We start from the raw sequence: 19,499 nt of genomic DNA on the forward strand, positions 1-19,499 counted from the left end.
TTCTAATTTTAACATGCATGAAAGCCAAGGCTATTACAGTTACAGAAGTCATCAAAAGAGAGCGCCTGGGGAATAGGAATGGAGCTAGGCACTGCAGGGCCTGGATTCACCTCTACATCGCCAGAGGAACAGAGGAGGAGTAGGATAAGGGTACGGCTAAAATCAAAAGGAATTGGTCGTCTAGAACGTCTGGAACAGAGAGTAAAAGGAGGTTTCTGGGGGCGATAAAATAGCTTCAAGTTATAATGTACAGACAAAGGTATGGTAGGATGTGAATACAGTGGAGGTAAACCTAGGTATTGAGTGATGAAGAGAGAGATATTGTCTCTAGAAACATCATTGAAACCAGGAGATGTCATCGCATGTGTGTGCGGTGGAACTAATAGGTTGGATAAGGTATAGTGAGCAGGACTAGAGGCTCTACAGTGAAATAAGCCAATAAACACTAACCAGAACAGCAATGGACAAGGCATATTGACATTAAGGAGAGGCATGCTTAGTCAAGTGATCAAAAGGGTCCAGTGAGTCGAGAGGTTGGTTGGGGTCACGGCGATTTAGACAGCTAGCCGGGCCATCGGTAGCAAGCTAGCATAGGATGGAGGTCTGTTATTAGCCACCTCGTGCGTTTCCGTCGGTAGGATTAGTGGGGTTCCGTGTGGTAGAGGGGATGAATCCAAATCACACACAAAAAAAAACAATAGATATAGTTATAGAGGCCCAAGAAGAAAAAAAATGATGTTGTTTTGGTGTCAAGTTAAAGGAGCTCCTTTAGCACCTCGGACTCATTGACCGCCTGCAGTGAGATACTTTGTAGCGGGGCAGGGGGAAAAAAGAGGGAGGATCATCGGGGCTAGTTGCATTAGAAGAGGTAGGAGATGTTGGATGGCCAAGAATGCATGGCTGAGTCAAATAGGAATCCTGACTTAATGAAGTGGTGATTAAAGAGCTCAGCCATGTGCTTCTTGTCAGTAACAACCACATCATCAACATTAAGGGACATGGGCAGCTGTGAAGAGGAGGGTTTATATGGCGTTGTTATTCTTAGAGGTGACAGAGATGTCATTGAACTGTCATTATGACATTATGAATGAGTGGTGTTTATAAGTATGTATGGAAACATATATTGTGCAGTGAGCAGATTCTATAACAAACATGCATGGGGAAAATGATAAGTACGCATTGAATAGCTGCTTTCTACCCTCCTGGATTGTAAACTGTACTATTCATCCTAGCAAATCATTTTAGCTTTGTGAAAAGTTAATTTACAGAAAACCATGGTAGAGCCCACTATACTTTTTTTAAATTATTATTTATTTTTAGTGGGAAGAATCCATAGCTGATATCGAAATATTATAAAGAATATTTAGATTTGTCCCTAATCTTGTTTAGAACAGATTCATCTAGCGAGTCAGACTTTACAGCTACAAACTATTCAGAGACACACTCGCCTGACTGTGAGATCAAGAGTACATTAAATACATTGTAGGCATTATATATGAATGTTATGTAAACAAACTTTGTTTCAGGGTTGATTGGTGAGGACATGCTTCATTTAAGGGTGGAGGGTGGTTGTTGGTTGGGGGTCTGAGCACAGATGTGAATCCACTGCCCCACCCTCCCCCTCACAGGGATTTGTGCCCCTCCATAGCCCCCCCAAGCCAGACGACAGGGATGAGCAGTCTTGTCAGGGTCACCCAGAGGGGTGGAGATGTCAAAGAACCAGACGGTGTGTTGAGCTCAGGTCTCTCAGTTAAGAAAGCACATGAACAGCCTCCTTAAAATCATCAGTAGCAACATTAATTGAATCCCAAAGATGACTGCTGAGACTCTGATAGTATGTAATTAACAATGCAGGTCGTCGGCAAGTGTGGTTGAAGCCCAGATATCCTGTCAAGGTCCAGTGGTTGAAGCGGATGAGGTGGGGAGATAAAGTATATGAAAAGATAAGAAATGGTGTGTGTGTGTGTATGAGTGCCCCACACCTGCATCTCTTCTCTCCAGCTGCTGCTGGTTTGGCCTAAAGCCAGGCTAGCTAGACTGACAGACAGAGGGAGGGAGGCAGGTAGGGCACAGTGTGCCAAGTGTCCCTCCATCCATCGCTTCGAGTCAAAACACTTTCCAGGCTTTGAAAAGCCAGTGCCGTATCTCATCTACCTGTCTGGAGGCCTCTGTTTTTCTGGGCTGCAGGTTTTTTTTTTTGGGGGGGGGGGGGCTTTAAAGTATATGAAATCTCTAAAATAGTACTCAGAATGCATAATCTAATGTGTGATAGTGCAATGAATCTGATTATCAGCCGTTGTTGGAAAATTCTACTAGATCAAATGGCGAAATTAGTATGCAGTTCCAGTATGTATTCGGACATGGTCAGTGAGTGTGCACGAGCGTGCGTGTTGTTTGTGTGGTTGCTTGTGCGCTTGTTTGCGTAGCAGCTAGTGGGTTGATTGGGTTCAGCTGGATGAGAGACAGAGATTTTTGAGGTTGATTTTCACATTAAATGGACCATGCATTATGTGGGTTGAATGCTGTAATAACACAGAATAAAACAATTAATCAAAGTCCCATGATGGTAGTGACTGCCCATTACTGCTTATCACTTGTTAACCATCATTTATTCACATTACTTTAATAAAATATGTTGTTGTGTATATTTGTTTAATGTGATGACTTCAAAGTTATCATCTCATCTCTATAGAGCTGCTGCCTATGCGGTCTGACTTCAAAGTAAATAAGGTATACTTTATGACTACGGAATACCAACTATAAACTTAGATCACTTAGTTTCCCAAACTCGGTCCTGGGCACGATTAGTTCCCCCCCCCCTAGCACTACACAGCTGATTCAAATAATCATCATTAAGCTTTGATTATTTGAATCAGCTGTGCAGTGCTAGGGCAAAAACCAAAACAGTTTGGAAAACCCTTACCATAATCATGTATTCTCAGGTAGAGTTACTGTACCTCATGAAGCAACAGCTGCTCTCTATATATCACCTCACGATTGCGCACTCTACACTTTTCCGTAGCGGGTGTAAAATAAACACAGACCGGACAATTGATGCGCAATGGATTTTGGTCATTCTAGTTAATTACCACGTTTTATGCTCTAAACTATGTAGAATATTGGCCTGTTGGAAACTACAACTCCCAACTATATCGCACAGTTCAGGTTGGATCTGATTTATCTCTGGAGAACTGTGCGATGTGCGCGTTGAGCTCACAGAAAAAAAACGAGCCAAATGGAATTTAAATAATTGAACATATGTCCTCAATTAGTTGTTTAAAAACAGAAAAATAACCTACATGTCTGGTTAATTGCTCAGCACTAGGTGTTTGTAGGCAGGAGTTATGTCTGCAAAGACATCAAAGTCTGGTGTGCAGGTATACAAAATGTTTGATATAATATGGCCTGAAAAAGAGAGCTCTCACTTTACATGTCTTTGAAAAGAGAAACAATAATGAAGAATTAACCTGAAAATGCTTGTTTGTGTTGTCTGGTGTAATTACGCCATGCTTTGTTGGCAAGCACACAGATCTCACATGATTGAGCAAGGACAGCTGGAACACTGCAAGGTGGGGCCACCTTCGGTCCTCACTTGAACTATCAACAGTGACTTCCTTGTTAGTGAAATGTAAGGAAACTCTTTTAAATCGCTCGTCTTCTGTCAGAGAGCATGTCAACACCTAGACATAATCAGAGTTGTTGTCAGCCCGCTCCAGATGTGTGTCTCAGACTCGTTTGTGCTAATTAGATTCAATTATGATGTTCAAAGTGGTTGGTTCTTAGGCAACTGCCCCAAGCCAAAGTCTGACTTTTTTCTTCAAAAACATTCATGAAACATTTAAGACATTCTTAATGTGTCCAGTCTAATCTACTAGGTAATCACATTCTAAAAACCTTCAAAGCGTTATGTCACAATGATGAAACTATGTTTTCAACACCTGATATCAAGCATTTTGTTTATTTGCGTGGTAACCATGTGATTATTATCTACCATGTTAGGTAAGATAATGCCTAAAACCATGGGAGAAAGGTCTTGGTAACATCTTACAGTAGACTGCATTCATAATGCCTTTATAAGGGCATCATAAGGTTTTAAAGTATCTCTTCTGGACGTGAAGGTACTCACCTCACATGTGCACAACGTGGGACAAGGGGCACGGCTCCTCTTACATTCTGGCCTCCCGAACATCAGTAGCTTGTTATAAATCTCAGTACAGAGACCAATGTCAATCCCCCACCCTCCTTCTGTTTACGCACACACAAATTCATGCACATAAACACACATAGTGCTAGTCTTGGGCAGGAGCTCACCGGAGCTGAGTACGGGCACTTAAAATGTTCTACTGCTTGAGTTCCTGTTCCTCTTATAGAATCTTTGAAGAATCTCAAATATAAAATATATTTTGATTTGTTTAACACTTTTTTTGTTGTTAATACATGATTTCCTATGTGTTATTTCATAGTTTTGATGTCTTCACTATTATTCTACAATGTTGAAAATAGTCAAAATAAAGAAAAAACAAGGAATGAGTAGGTGTGTCCAAACTTTTTACCGGTACTGTATGTAGAGAGGATAGCTTGAGAATTGGAACATAATGACTGTAAACATGACCCCTTCAGACTGAGTCAGCATCGGCCTGTTGTTCCGTTGCTAATGCACAGGAAATATTTTTGTGGGGATACCTAATTGGATCACTGTACTAAGACTACATCCTTCTTCCTCCATTAGCTTCTGGTGGGTCCAGAGAAGTGTGTGTGTGTGTGTGTGTGTGTGTGTGTGTGTGTGTGTGTGTGTGTGTGTGTGTGTGTGTGTGTGTGTGTGTGTGTGTGTGTGTGTGTGTGTGTGTGTGTGTAGGACAGGAGATAATAACCTGGCTGTCACTGTGGTGTTGAGATCAAAAGTGCTCAGTGAGTGTTAATGTGCCCTCAATGTGAACTCTCACCTATTAAAGTGAAAATGAAGATACGCACATATACATACACTGCATGTACGTAGACCATGCAGCCAATAAGCCCCCCCCCCCCCCCCCCCCCACACACCCACACACCCACACACTCTGTCCACATTTTTAAAAATCACACGATTGACTTGCCACATTTCTTTCTCTTAACTCACAGCATGCTACTGAAAGTGACTAATTAACGTTGCATCTTGGCAGAAATGTATAAAGGCACAGCAAGGGGTCATTACCAATCTCAATTTTTGTTCTATTCTGTGTTATTTTATTAGAATCCCCATTAGCTGTTGTGAAAGCAACTGGCACTCTTCCTGGGGTCCACACAAAATATGAAACTTGACCTAACACAGAACATTAATGGACAATAATAGCTCAAGAACAGAATTACATCAATTTAAAAAGGGCTCACGTAGCCAACATATCAATACATACACACAAACTATCTAGGTCAAATAGGGTAGAGGCGTTGTGCCATGAGGTGTTGCTTTACCTGTTTTTTAAAACCAGGTTTTGATGTTAATTTGAGCAATATGAGATGGGAGTTCCATGCAATAATGGCTCTATATAGTACTGTACACTCTTTAACATTTGTTCTGGATTTGGGGACTATGAAAAGACCCCTGATGGCATGTCTGGTGAGGTAAGTGTGTGTGTCAGAGCTGTGTGTGTAAGTTAACTATGCAAACAATTAGAAATTTTCAACATGAATGTTTCTTATAAAACAAAGAAGAAAAATTCTAAATTCAAACTGGCAATGCTTTTCTTTCATTATTAGTTTTTTTTAATGCATGAGCACGATGGCTCACTGTTAGTTGTTGGCATTTCCTTTCCTACTAAGAAACTTTTCAATACACTTTCAAAACTTTCCGAAACAACAAAACAGAGCTCTCCCTCATTTCGCATTCAACCGGAAGTGAAGCGTACTAGATTACGCTATAGGAAGGAGTCTGCTTTCATATTGTGTGTAAAGTTCATAAAGTGTGTAAAGTGCCCTTCTGATGGCCCTTCTGGCCTGTGTGTCCTCATACAGTACGATGCCTCACGCTGTGAGACGCTTGGAGGGAAAAAACACTCATTCCTCTGTGAGAGAGCCGAACACTGGCTCACTATGCGGTCTGTAAATTGAGTCTTTCTTCCCTCCTGAACAGTGACACACTGGAATGCAGCACATTAATATGGACATGGGTGGGCTCCCAGAATTCCTGGCATAGCCTATTTTTTCTTTTACCATTATGAGCTTTTTGTTTGTTATTTTCAGCTCCTACCACGTCAGGCCAGGAAGATGTGTGTGTGTGTGTGTGTTTTTATGTGCACATGCATGCTTTAAAATTGTGATATTACAAAAACAAAGAAGTTACTGCAAACAACAAACGCTGTTTTTTCCCATCTGACATCATTGCACGTGTGCTAGAAGACAGTGGTGGACCGGCCATCGGCGCAGTTTCCCCCTACTGCGGATTCCATCTTTAATGTTGACACAGAAATGATTAAAAGTATGATCAAAACTACAAACTTTCACGTCATTGTGCAAAGTGGCTTTAAACGTGACTGATTCTGCACAGTCGGCCTGCAATGTAATTGATCTCAAACTCTCTGTCTCGACAGCAGCCTGGGCCAAGGTGGAGGTGAACATGGAGGACAGAGTGGAGGTGTTCCTTGGGGACACGGCCCAGATCACCTGCATGTTCACGGTCTCAGACAGCCACGATGATGTCATTATCCAGTGGTATATGGTGAGTAGTCCCACACACAAATGCATGCACATGGACAGACGCGCACACACACGTTAGCCTGGTTGCCAAATCTAACTCTGTTAGCAGTTGGCTAAAGGACCAACAGATCTGACAACCAGGCTAACACATCCCTTCCATCTCAGATCCCTGTTTCACAAATGAACACATGCTCTCTTAGCTCTCTGGGCTGAGTCCTAACTCGAGATCCATCTGTACATTTATGCGTCAGCTAACGTTGATATAAATGGGAAATTTACATGGGCACAAAGATTTACTTTACGCCCATGGATCTCAAGGATCCGTCACCTCTGTCTCTGCCCTGTTTTCCAACTGACAATTGAATTCAACCTTCGATCGTAGATCACGAAGACCAACGTCCGCTCGAGGATCTACTACGGAGACAGAAACGTGCAGGTAGTCGACCGGGACGGGCAGTTCACAGACAAGATCAGTGTGAATGGGATGGGGAAGAGCAGCGAGGTGGTGCTGACCATCAGGGACGTGGCGCTGGAGGATGAGCTAGAGTTCATCTGCCAAGTCAACGGACTGTCAGCGGGTAACATGGAGGGACGCACAATGCTCAAGGTGTTCGGTAAGAGTGTGATGCACCCATAGCTCTGGCCAATTTCCTGGACCCAGATTTAGCCTAGCCCTGGACTATTCTAGCTATCGCTCCCTATGTGATGTCATCCATTGTTCCTCTCTAGCATCGCCTGATCGTCCAAACATTGAGGGGGTGCACTCTGGGATCTCTGTCAGCAAAAATAACCCATCTAAGGTAAAAACTAACTAACTAACTAACAACACATTGTTAGCGATAGCTACGGTCAGTGAGGACTCCAGGGTATAGCATGTGGATAAGGTAAGGGCTTGTAACTTTGGAGGACTTGTAACACTAACCATTTAGAGAAATGAAAATTAGGATGGTTTTAGTGTATAAAAATATTTAAAATGAAAGCTTTTTATCCCCAAAATCGAGGAGAAAAGGGTTTACACACTGACCGTGTAATGTCATCTTTCACCATAGATAGGGAGCTGTGAGGCTAAGAATGGCTACCCCAGGCCCAACATCACTTGGTACCGTGACCAGAGCCCACTGCAGAATACGCCAGGCGGTGAGTACTACCGAGGCTTTGACCACCGTGTCCATAGACACCCCCTGACATTAGTATCTACGCTAGGTGAAACAGAGTTGATAATAACAGCTAGCAATTCCACATCTGCTTCATGCTCTTCCTGCTTTTTGTGTGTGGGCAACGTGACAATAATAAACACATTTAGAATGTTGTAAACATGCCTCGGATCTCACAAGGAACAAACATATTTTTTTCTGTTATCAAATATGAAGATCAGATTGACTTCAGTCAAGAATTTGACAGTGAACTTAAGGAACAAAGATCCGTGATTACTATGAGACAGATCATGCCTGTTGGACAAATAGATGTCTGTTTCATGTGCCTGAATATGAAATGTGGCTGTGGATTTGAGCTGATAATATGAAGAAAAAACAACAACATGTATTTAAAAATAGAAAACAAAAAGAAGCGATAGTATTCTGAATACCCCTTGTATTCAACCTGGCCATTGGGCATACATCAACATCTACACTTCTACAGTAACTCAAGTTCTCTGTTTTCCATATGTGCTGCATGTCTCACAGAGGTCAGTGTGGTGACCCTGGTCACTAAGGAGTCCAGTGGTCTGTACACTGTCCAGAGTGACCTTCACCTGAATGTGGTCAAGGAAGACGAGGATTCGTTCTTCTACTGCGAAGTCAGCTACCTTGTCCCTGGTGGAACCAAGATGACTGAGACCAACAAGATCAACATCACTATCCACTGTGAGTCTACTGTGCCTCTTAATGTGTCCCACCTCATATGGAGACAGTAGAAAACTATACACATGCACAGTCACAGACTTACACAAGTACATTGCCGTCTCAAATCGTGTTCAGTCTCAACGAGAAGTAGGAATCATAAATGCAAGCAACTATGCCACAGTGCAACGTTTTTATTTTCCGACTCTTTGTGCTATCGCCACGTGTTTCTGTCAAGTTGTGAAGTCTCTCATGTTTTGTACCGAACTTGATATGGCCACACTTGCCACTTTCCAGGTCGCCTTTGTTAGCAAGAATTAGGTCTTACATCTTGCTGACTTTCCTCGATAAACAAAGGTTAAATAAAATACCAAATCTCTTCAGATCCAACCACTTCTCTTGATGTGTGGGTGGAGTCACCAAAGGGGCGTGTCAAAGAAGGGGACACAGTTGAGGTCCATTGCCGTGCCAACGGTAATCCTCAACCACCCTTTACATTCATGCACAATATGGTAAGAAACCCATGTCTACTCCTAGTCCCATGTAAAAAATGTAATTAAAAAAAACTATTCTGTGCCTCCAACCATAAACAGAACTATATACATTGATGCATGTGTTTACTGTAAGTGATTGGATGTGGATTGTGTGTCATTGGGTGTATGTGCGCGCGTGCATGAATTTCTGTGTTAACACACGGCACGGTTGATGTGTGTTATAAATGCTACTCCCTCTCTGTAGCAAGAGCTGGAATCGGAGCTGAATGTGTTGGTCCTGAAAGACGTGATGCGTCTAAGTAGCGGCGACATCACCTGTACCTCACTAGACCTGGACACGCATGAAGAAACCGTAGGGCACACAGAGCTCTTCGTCGACTGTGAGTGAAACGTTCCTCTGGTACAGTTTCTGGGACATTAGTCATTATTAGTAGCCCCAAAAGTTGTGACATGACCAGGATAAACGTAGGACCCTCGCTATGGTCCAATGACTAGGGCCTAGAGTTATTCCCTGGCTCGGGAAAAACTCCTGGCCTAGTTATTGCAGTAGTAGTGAAATGTGGTGTAATGGAGTGAGAAGGTTTTGTGGGCTCGCAAATGTGAAACTGAATGGGGACAATGTATACCATTGCCCCTTTGATCTGGTTACTAACATTGGCCTACTGTATGTAGAGTAGTGTAGCAGTATTCTTAACAGTGCATGTTGTGTGTCCATAGATCTGGACCAGGCTGTGTTGATTCCCAAAGACACCCATGTCATGGCCCAGGGAGAGGAGCTGATGGCCACCTGCAATGCCCTGTCCTCCCTGCCCACACACACTGAATGGTTCAAGGTAAATTACAGTAGGCCACTGAGCCAATACCTCAATATTACAATGTGTGTGTGTGTTTTAGAGTGTGTGTGTGTGTGTGTGTGTGTGTGTGTGTGTGTAGCTTCACTTTCCGTGTTCTGCCATGAGGCGTTGTTTTATCTGTTTTTTGTTTGATTTTACTGCTTGCTTGAGTTTACTGCTTGCTTGCTTGAGTTACTTGGTGTGAAGGAGAGTTCCGTGTGGTCGTGGCAATATGTACTGTAGTGGTGCGCGTTTCTCAGAGTCTGTTCTGGACTTGGGGACTGTGAAGAGACCCCTGGTGGCATGTATGGATGTCTGAGCTGTGTATTGGCTGCCTTCAACATGGCAACACCTTTCACAAAGACAAGTAGTGATGCGGTTCATTTGCCTGTTCTTCTTTGTGGCACTTGACCATATAAGAGCAGAGCGGCGCTTTATCATGGACACACCTTCCCCCATCTAGCTACCGTTGCATCAATATGTTTTGAACCTCCCAGTTTACAATCTTGGGTTACACCAAGCAGTTTAGTTCCCTCAACTTGCTCAATTGCCACATTATTCATTACAAGATTTAGATTAGGTTAAGAGTTTAGCTAGTGTTCGGTCCCAAATACAATTATTTTAGTTTTTGATATATTTAGGACTAGCTTATTGCTTGCCACCTATTTTAGAACTGACTGCTACTCTTTGTTCAGTGTTGCAGTGATTTTACTTACTGTGGTAGCTGTAGTGTATAATGTTAAGTCATTAGCGTACATAGACACACAGGCTTTACTCAATACCAGTGGTAGGATATTAGAAAAAAATGTAAAAGGGGAGAGGCCATGACAGCTACCTTGACATATGCCAAACTCTACCTGGTTTACGTTGGAGAGGCATCCATTAAATAACTCCCGCTGTGTTCCGTGAGATAAGTAACTCCCGATCCACAATAAGGCAGAGGATGTAAATCCATAACACATGTTTTTTTCAGCAGCAGACTATGATCGATAATGTCTAACAAAACAGCTCCCACAGCCCCCTGATATCTGTCTCGACTATGTCTTTCGAAACTCAGATGTGTTCTTTAAGAGGTGTGGTTGCTAGATTTATATTGTTTCCCTCAGAGACGTGTGTGTGTGTGTGTGTGTGTGTGTGTAGAAAGGAGAACATTTTGCAGAGGGCCACACACTGACCCTGAAGGACGCTGTGTTTGACATGGCGGGGACGTACGTGTGTGTGGTGAAGGTGCCTTCACTAGAAGGACTGGAGACCAGTGGCTCTTTACATGTCCACGTACAGGGTGAGCCCGCCTGCCTGCACGCATGCGCGCACACACACACACACACACACACACACACACACACACACACACAACTAACCCTCCGTCCCCCTCTTCCATGCAGGACCCCCAGAGATCAAGGAGTCAGCAGACACAGTCCTGGAAGAGGTCACAGATAAGTTCCTTAACCTGAGCTGCCATGCTAGAGGGTACCCAACCCCTGTTATCACCTGGAGCTCCTCTGACGAATCACAGGTAAGCAGACAGACCGACAGTCAGTCAGACCAGCAGGAACAGAGGGCTTCTCTGGGTCAGCTCATACAGACAATGTTTAGGCTGGCTGGGAAGGAACGAGGGACAATGGTGTGTTTTTTTTTCTTCTTTTGATCTATTTACACACAGAACTGTTCCGATCCTGGCTACCTGGGTCTTTTCCTGTAACAACGTTCATAGACAAAGTAACTCATGTTCAACATTCCTTTCTGAACCGATATACAGTGCCTTGCGAAAGTATTCGGCCCCCTTGAACTTTGCGACCTTTTGCCACATTTCAGGCTTCAAACATAAAGATATAAAACTGTATTTTTTTGTGAAGAATCAACAACAAGTGGGACACAATCATGAAGTGATGAAGTAAAGGGGCTGAATAATTTTGCACGCCCAATTTTTCAGTTTTTGATTTGTTAAAAAAGTTTGAAATATCCAATAAATGTCGTTCCACTTCATGATTGTGTCCCACTTGTTGTTGATTCTTCACAAAAAAATACAGTTTTATATCTTTATGTTTGAAGCCTGAAATGTGGCAAAAGGTCGCAAAGTTCAAGGGGGCTGAATACTTTCGCAAGGCACTGTATCTGCGATTGGTTTGTCCCAAATGGCCACCTTTTCCCATTGGGTGTATGTGTATGTGCCCATAGGGCTCTGGGCAAAAGTAGTGCACTTTATTGGGAATAGGATGCCATTTGGGACATAGACAGTGTTTTGGTTTCAAGTCTTATCTGTGCTTTATTCCCCTGTGTGTGCTAGATCCTGAAAGAGGTGTCCCACAGACAGACAGAGGACGGGGTTCTCAGTGTGGTGAGCGTCAAGGTGACCTCTGACGTCACAGCCAACTGCAACGCCTCCAACGTCCATGGCACAGACTCCTTCCTCTTCAGCATCAAAGCCAGTAAGTTGTCTGTCCACTGTCTAATTTGTCATGTCTTGTACAGTGGGGCAAAAAAGTATTTAGTCAGCCACCAATTGTGCAAGTTCTCCCACTTAAAAAGATGAGAGAGGCCTGTAATTTTCATCATAGGAACACTTCAACTATGACAGACAAAATGAGAAAACAAATCCAGAAAATCACATTGTAGGATTTTTTATGAATTTATTTGCAAATTATGGTGGAAAATAACTATTCGGTCAATAACAAAAGTTTCTCAATACTTTGTTATATACCCTTTGTTGGCAATGACAGAGGTCAAACGTTTTCTGTAAGTCTTCACAAGGTTTTCACACACTGTTGCTGGTATTTTGGCCCATTCCTCCATACAGATCTCCTCTAGAGCAGTGATGTTTTGGTGCTGTTGCTGGGCAACACAGACTTTCAACTCCCTCCAAAGGTTTTCTATGGGGTTAAGATCTGGAGACTGGCTAGGCCACTCCAGGACCTTGAAATGCTTCTTACGAAGCCACTCATTCGTTGCCCGGGCGGTGTGTTTGGGATCATTGTCATGCTGAAAGACCCAGCCACGTTTAATATTCAATGCCCTTGCTGATGGAAGGTTTTCACTCAAAATCTCACGATACATGGCCCCATTCATTCTTTCCTTTACACGGATCAGTCGTCCTGGTCCCTTTGCAGAAAAAAGCATGATGTTTCCACCCCCATGCTTCACAGTAGGTATGGTGTTCTTTGGATGCAACTCAGCATTCTTTGTCCTCCAAACACGACGAGTTGAGTTTTTACCAAAAAGTAATATTTTGGTTTCATCTGACATTCTCCCAATCTTCTTCTGGATCATCCAAATGCTCGCTAGCAAACTTCAGACGGGCCTGGACATGTACTGGCTTAAGCAGGGGGACACGTCTGGCACTGCAAGATTTGAGTCCCTGGCGGCGTAGTGTGTTACTGATGGTAGGCTTTGTTACTTTGGTCCCAGCTCTCTGCAGGTCATTCACTAGGTCCCCTACGTGTGGTTCTGGGATTTTTGCTCACCGTTCTTGTGATCATTTTGATCTCACGGGGTGAGATCTTGCGTGGAGCCCCAGATCGAGGGAGATTATCAGTGGTCTTGTATGTCTTCCATTTCCTAATAATTGCTCCCACAGTTGATTTCTTCAAAACAAGCTGCTTACCTATTGCAGATTCAGTCTTCCCAGCCTGGTGCAGGTCTACAATTTTGTTTCTGGTGTCCTTTGACAGCTCTTTGGTCTAGGCCATAGTGGAGTTTGGGGTGTGACTGTTTGAGGTTGTGGACAGGTGTCTTTTATCCCGATAACAAGTTCAAACAGGTGCCATTAATACAGGTAACGAGTGGAGGACAGAGGAGCCTCTTAAAGAAGAAGTTACAGGTCTGTGAGAGCCAGAAATCTTGCTTGTTTGTAGGTGACCAAATACTTTTTTCCCACCATAATTTGCAAATAAATTAATAAAAAAATTATACAATGTGATTTTCTGGATTTTTTTTCCCTCGTTTTGTCTGTCATAGTTGAAGTGTACCTATGATGAAAATTACAGGCCTCTCTCATCTTTTAAAGTGGGAGAACTTGCACAATTGGTGGCTGACTAAATAATTTTTTGCCCCACTGTATATTTTATGTCAAGGTGTCCGGTTTGACTGTTAAGAGAAAATTAACAGGCAGAATATATTAACAACCGAATGATTTAATTAATGGAAACATGACAGAAAACAAGAACCTGAGCTTCAAATCTTCTTTAGTAAAGCTGCTAGAGGGGTTGGGTTAAATGCGGAAGACACATTTCAGGTGAACGCATTCAGTTGTACAACTGCCTAGGTATCGCTAGTTAACTGTCAGTGTGCTAACAGGAGAGTGTCACTCTCCCTTCGCCTGTTTTCAGTTGTCCAAACGACCTCGTCAGCTCCCAGTACTACAGGTAAGCGTACCACTCTTTTAGTATATAAACACTCACTGTCATCGCTGCTGTGTCATTGGTTGAGTTCCACGTCGTCTTTATTGCGGTCATGCTGCGCATTCCAGAAGATCGCTGTATCATATCAATGGGATGCTTAGATTTTGGCAAGCGTCGGGAGATCTGATCACCTGTGCAGCGTGACTGCAATAACAAACGACCATGGGATTGCAACAAGGAACTTCATTCATCAGTCATGCGTGCACCTTTTTTTGTTGTTGAGCGGTTGATTGGCTAGTTGAGTTTTCTCCGGGAGGGGGGAAAAAGGAAAGAAAAGGAAAAATGAGACGGGTGCTTTTAGCAATGACCAAAATCAGAATTCAAAAAGGTCTCTATGGGTGTATTAAGGTTTATACCGATGAGGACGGTCACGGTTGAGAAACCTTTTATTGACTAACTGGTGTGCGAGAGCTGCTTATTTGCCATGTGTTGATTAGTCATATCATACGAACACATCCCCATGTGTTCTTTGATAACTGTCATAATTAGATGGTAGATTAATTTAAATCTTTATGGGCCGGCTTTCCCAGACACAGATAGATTGACTAGTCCTGACCCGGACTAGAAAGCTATTTCAATGGAGATTCTGGGCTGTCATTGAGCACAGTTTTTAGTCTGGGATTAGGCTCAATTTGGATCCAGGAAAATGGCCATAGAACTCTTACTACAGGGTCATCCTAATTCGGACTATGTTCACTAAATGGTTGCATATCGCCCTATTGCATAAAGATCCGTCTTTGTTTGCACACAGATCAGGAGCAAGGCTGAAACTGTAGCTGTGTGTTGATGGTTAAAGTGCACTCAACATAGTCTTCTGACTCCCATTACCTCAGTGGACCGTTCACGTCATGCCAGGAAATCATTGCCTCCGTCCCTCGGAGGGAAAATCCTGTTTGTTGTTGCTTTATTGATGACAAAATATGATTAAAACAGCCGGCGCTGCTGCTCCTGGAAATCGTTAGGGCATTTATTTGGAGGGTGCAGACTGCAGAGCCATTCCTGGTTCCTGTCTCCTGCCTATCTGTGTCTGTAACAAAGGCGATACGTGATTAGGGCCACGCTAAGTAGACAGGGCGGTTGTTGCACAGTCGTTAACAGTGTTATGTTGCCATAGAGCTGGTGTATTATCGTGATAACTGTGTCCGTGTGGTTTGTCCAGTAACAACAGTAACCCCAGTAACTCCTCCGAAGAGAGTCAAGAAAGGTTTGTGACTTCTGGTCCTGGGCTTTGATGCTGCCACCCACCTAGCACGCTTCAAAGGCTGCCCTGCCCCCCCCCCCCCCCCCCCCCCCCAGCCACCATCATCACCCTCCACACTCGCTCTCTCTCCACAGCACCCTCATTCTCTATGCAGGGGAGGGCTTTGTACTCTCCACTCAGGAGGCAACACTTGTGACATGGAATAATTGATCAGTTAATAGGATCTCTTTGTGTGTGACTTTGTAATACTGTCTGAAAAAGTACAGTATTACACAACTTTATCTATGTGGAGAGATACTTCTAAATTATCAAGTGGAAAAATATTAGATTAAATCTGGAATTATAGTTTTTTTTTTTTAAATATTCATACTTTGTTAGTTACAATGTTATCATTTGAATATTTTCTCTGAATGATGCTTCATGAATCATCACAAACATAACCCCCCAAAATGTTTTTGTTTAACCAGGCTGAAAAGTTCCATTTGCATCTGGAGCATTTTGAGTACAAACCCCCTCCTGAGAGAATGGAATGGTATCACCCATTCTGTACCTTGATGGAAATGGATCCATCAATCTAAATCTGCATCCTTCCTCCAGGGGAGGTCCATCCCCAAGTGCACCCATCCACCTCTTTTACCTTCCCTCACTCTTTCGCTCTCTCCCTTTGTCCTGCTGCCTCCTACTGTAGTTCTGGTTGGTATTCTCTGACAGAGAAACCAAGCAGCACAACTCTGGAAAGTGTTTCTTCTGACTGATCTTTAGTCCTCAATAAAAAACTTCTTCCATGATGAACAACCTGTTCAGAGACTGCACGCCTGTTCATCACTACCACCACCTGTGCATGCTGTTGTCTCTGAATGATACAAGCGACACTCCTGAATGACATGGACACGCACACACATTTTTTTAAATCTGAAACTCCTTAAGAGGGCGACGTTATCACAAAGCATTTACCGGATAGGAAATGACCCGTGGTTCTGCCTCTTCTTCTTTGTCCCACCAGAGGGCAGCGGTGTGATCATCGCTGTCATCATCATCTGTATTCTCCTGCTGGCTATCCTTGGCAGTGTGCTGTACTTCCTGTACAAGAAGGGCAAGATCCCATGTGGGCGTTCGGGCAAGCAGGATCTGTAAGTGTGTTTTCCACAATTTTACTTTATTTAAGGTCTGCAAAATTCCAGAAGCATTCTCAAAATTCCCAGGTTTTCCACGAATCCTCCACCCAGAATTGCTGGAAGAGATGTGCATTTTTAGGGAACGTTTTTGTAATTTTGCAACCATATTTTGGAATCATGATCAGGTAGCTTAATTTGTTGGATATGCCTTAGAGGAAAACTCTAAAATACCTCTGTCATTTTTTTCCATTCTTCATGATTTTCCCTGGATGTGTCATTATAGTTTCTATCGGATACTGTTTTCACACTATTGTGCTGACCCGAACCGTACTGTGCTGGCTCAGAGAGTTTCTTGTCCTTTTTAGTATCACAACTATGTTGGAGGCATAAACAGGCCAGCTTGGGTTGTCTTGGCTTAGGAGTGTGAAAAGGGTATTACATTGGTCATGCTGGTGACTGAGCTCTCTCTCTCTAGTACCAAACCGAGTAAGGACAGCACAATGGTGGAGATTAATAACACAGAGGAGGCCGTGCTTTTAGGTGTCAACGGAGACAAGAAGCCCCCTAGTGACCAGGTAACTATGGACACTGGCTATTTTTACCTTCCTCATGAATTGTACAACCACTCATCCAAATGATAGTTAAAATTGTATCTTTTAGTATTTGAACTTTAGTGGTTAATACAATGCAATGTTGTGTTGAAGATGTTGAATGTTCCTTACCAGCTGTCCTATGATACAACCTTTAACACATTGTTTCACTTCTCTGTGTGTGTCCGTCCTCTGGAGTAAAGGGTGATAAGTACATGGACGTGCAGAAGTGAGTGTGGCTGTGTGAAGGGGCGACTCCTGCAGCTGCTCCCAGTCCAGTTCACTCTCTCAGGGTGGGATGGATCCTTTGATGCCTTGTGGCCAACAACTCATCTGATATGTGCTGCAGTTCTAACCTGATCCCACATTCTTAGTTCTTTAGCATGGCAGTGGCTAACAAAGGAGGTAGCTACGTTATGTTCACCATTTGCATAACATAGAACATGCAGATCTAGGATCAGCCGAGCAATTTTCCTGAATGCGCTACTTCTAGGCACCCATAAGACCCAGTTAGAGCACAAAATAAGGATGGTTTTATATATATATATAAATGTACCTTAATCCAAATGCCAACTCAGGCAACCAATCACTGAAGATCAGCCTGGAACTGCTCTTTATGAAGTGTATATTATTATTATAAATATATATATACAGTGCCTTGTGAAAGTATTCGGCCCCCTTGAACTTTGCGACCTTTTGCCACATTTCAGGCTTCAAACATAAAGATATAAAACTGTATTTTTTTGTGAAGAATCAACAACAAGTGGGACACAATCATGAAGTGGAACGACATTTATTGGATATTTCAAACTTTTTGAACAAATCAAAAACTGAAAAATTGGGCGTGCAAAATTATTCAGCCCCTTTACTTTCAGTGCAGCAAACTCTCTCCAGAAGTTCAGTGAGGATCTCTGAATGATCCAATGTTGACCTAAATGACTAATGATGATAAATACAATCCACCTGTGTGTAATCAAGTCTCCGTATAAATGCACCTGCACTGTGATAGTCTCAGAGGTCCGTTAAAAGAGCAGAGAGCATCATGAAGAACAAGGAACACACCAGGCAGGTCCGAGATACTGTTGTGAAGAAGTTTAAAGCTGGATTTGGATACAAAAAGATTTCCCAAGCTTTAAACATCCCAAGGAGCACTGTGCAAGCGATAATATTGAAATGGAAGGAGTATCAGACCACTGCAAATCTACCAAGACCTGGCCGTCCCTCTAAACTTTCAGCTCATACAAGGAGAAGACTGATCAGAGATGCAGCCAAGAGGCCCATGATCACTCTGGATGAACTGCAGAGATCTACAGCTGAGGTGGGAGACTCTGTCCATAGGACAACAATCAGTCGTATATTGCACAAATCTGGCCTTTATGGAAGAGTGGCAAGAAGAAAGCCATTTCTTAAAGATATCCAAAAAGTGTTGTTTAAAGTTTGCCACAAGCCACCTGGGAGACACACCAAACATGTGGAAGAAGGTGCTCTGGTCAGATGAAACCAAAATTGAACTTTTTGGCAACATTGCAAAATGTTATGTTTGGTATAAAAGCAACACAGCTGAACACACCATCCCCACTGTCAAACATGGTGGTGGCAGCATCATGGTTTGGGCCTGCTTTTCTTCAGCAGGGACAGGGAAGATGGTTAAAATTGATGGGAAGATGGATGGAGCCAAATACAGGACAATTCTGGAAGAAAACCTGGTGGAGTCTGCAAAAGACCTGAGACTGGGACGGAGATTTGTCTTCCAACAAGACAATGATCCAAAACATAAAGCAAAATCGACAATGGAATGGTTCAAAAATAAACATATCCAGGTGTTAGAATGGCCAAGTCAAATTCCAGACCTGAATCTAATCGAGAATCTGTGGAAAGAACTGAAAACTGCTGTTCACAAATGCTCTCCATCCAACCTCACTGAGCTCGAGCTGTTTTGCAAGGAGGAATGGGAAAAAATGTCTCTCGATGTGCAAAACTGATAGAGACATACCCCAAGCGACTTACAGCTGTAATCGCAGAAAAAGGTGGCGCTACAAAGTATTAACTTAAGGGGGCTGAATAATTTCACGCCCAATTTTTCAGTTTTTGATTTGTTAAAAGTTTGAAATATCCAATAAATGTCGTTCCACTTCATGATTGTGTCCCACTTGTTGATTCTTCACAAAAAAAATACAGTTTTATATCTTTAAGTTCAAGGGGGCCGAATACTTTCGCAAGGCACTGTATATATATATATATATATATATTATATCCTGTATATAAAATAACCAGAGAAAAACCTTTTAAAAAGACATGGCTAGTTTTGGGTTTGGTGCTTTTTTTTGTTGGTCCAAGGCGTTAGGGCGCGTTCCTCTGCAGC

General features: G+C 42.9%; 1 protein-coding gene across 5 annotated transcripts in view; it reads left to right on the forward strand.

Annotated features, from left to right (window-relative positions):
- Positions 1 to 17,850, forward strand: part of LOC109909344 (cell surface glycoprotein MUC18-like) — a 73,664-nt gene extending 55,814 nt beyond the window's left edge. The window contains exons 2-17 of one of the 5 annotated variants that reach the window (XM_031796140.1): positions 6,564 to 6,691; positions 7,052 to 7,283; positions 7,399 to 7,469; positions 7,719 to 7,806; positions 8,352 to 8,531; positions 8,892 to 9,019; positions 9,246 to 9,381; positions 9,719 to 9,834; positions 10,975 to 11,116; positions 11,220 to 11,350; positions 12,122 to 12,263; positions 14,160 to 14,195; positions 15,391 to 15,435; positions 16,436 to 16,562; positions 17,023 to 17,122; positions 17,336 to 17,850. In XM_031796140.1, the coding sequence (XP_031652000.1) occupies positions 6,564 to 6,691; positions 7,052 to 7,283; positions 7,399 to 7,469; positions 7,719 to 7,806; positions 8,352 to 8,531; positions 8,892 to 9,019; positions 9,246 to 9,381; positions 9,719 to 9,834; positions 10,975 to 11,116; positions 11,220 to 11,350; positions 12,122 to 12,263; positions 14,160 to 14,195; positions 15,391 to 15,435; positions 16,436 to 16,562; positions 17,023 to 17,122; positions 17,336 to 17,338 (1,805 nt within the window). In that variant the 3' untranslated portion in view covers positions 17,339 to 17,850. The remainder of the gene's footprint in view (positions 1 to 6,563; positions 6,692 to 7,051; positions 7,284 to 7,398; positions 7,470 to 7,718; positions 7,807 to 8,351; positions 8,532 to 8,891; positions 9,020 to 9,245; positions 9,382 to 9,718; positions 9,835 to 10,974; positions 11,117 to 11,219; positions 11,351 to 12,121; positions 12,264 to 14,159; positions 14,196 to 15,390; positions 15,436 to 16,435; positions 16,563 to 17,022; positions 17,123 to 17,335) is intronic. The other 4 variants (XM_031796138.1, XM_031796139.1, XM_031796141.1 and 1 more) reach the window with 4 other exon arrangements.
- The last annotated feature ends 1,649 nt before the right edge of the window (positions 17,851 to 19,499 follow it).

This window comes from Oncorhynchus kisutch, linkage group LG18, assembly GCF_002021735.2.
Source record: "Oncorhynchus kisutch isolate 150728-3 linkage group LG18, Okis_V2, whole genome shotgun sequence".
Taxonomy (NCBI): Eukaryota; Metazoa; Chordata; class Actinopteri; order Salmoniformes; family Salmonidae; genus Oncorhynchus; species Oncorhynchus kisutch.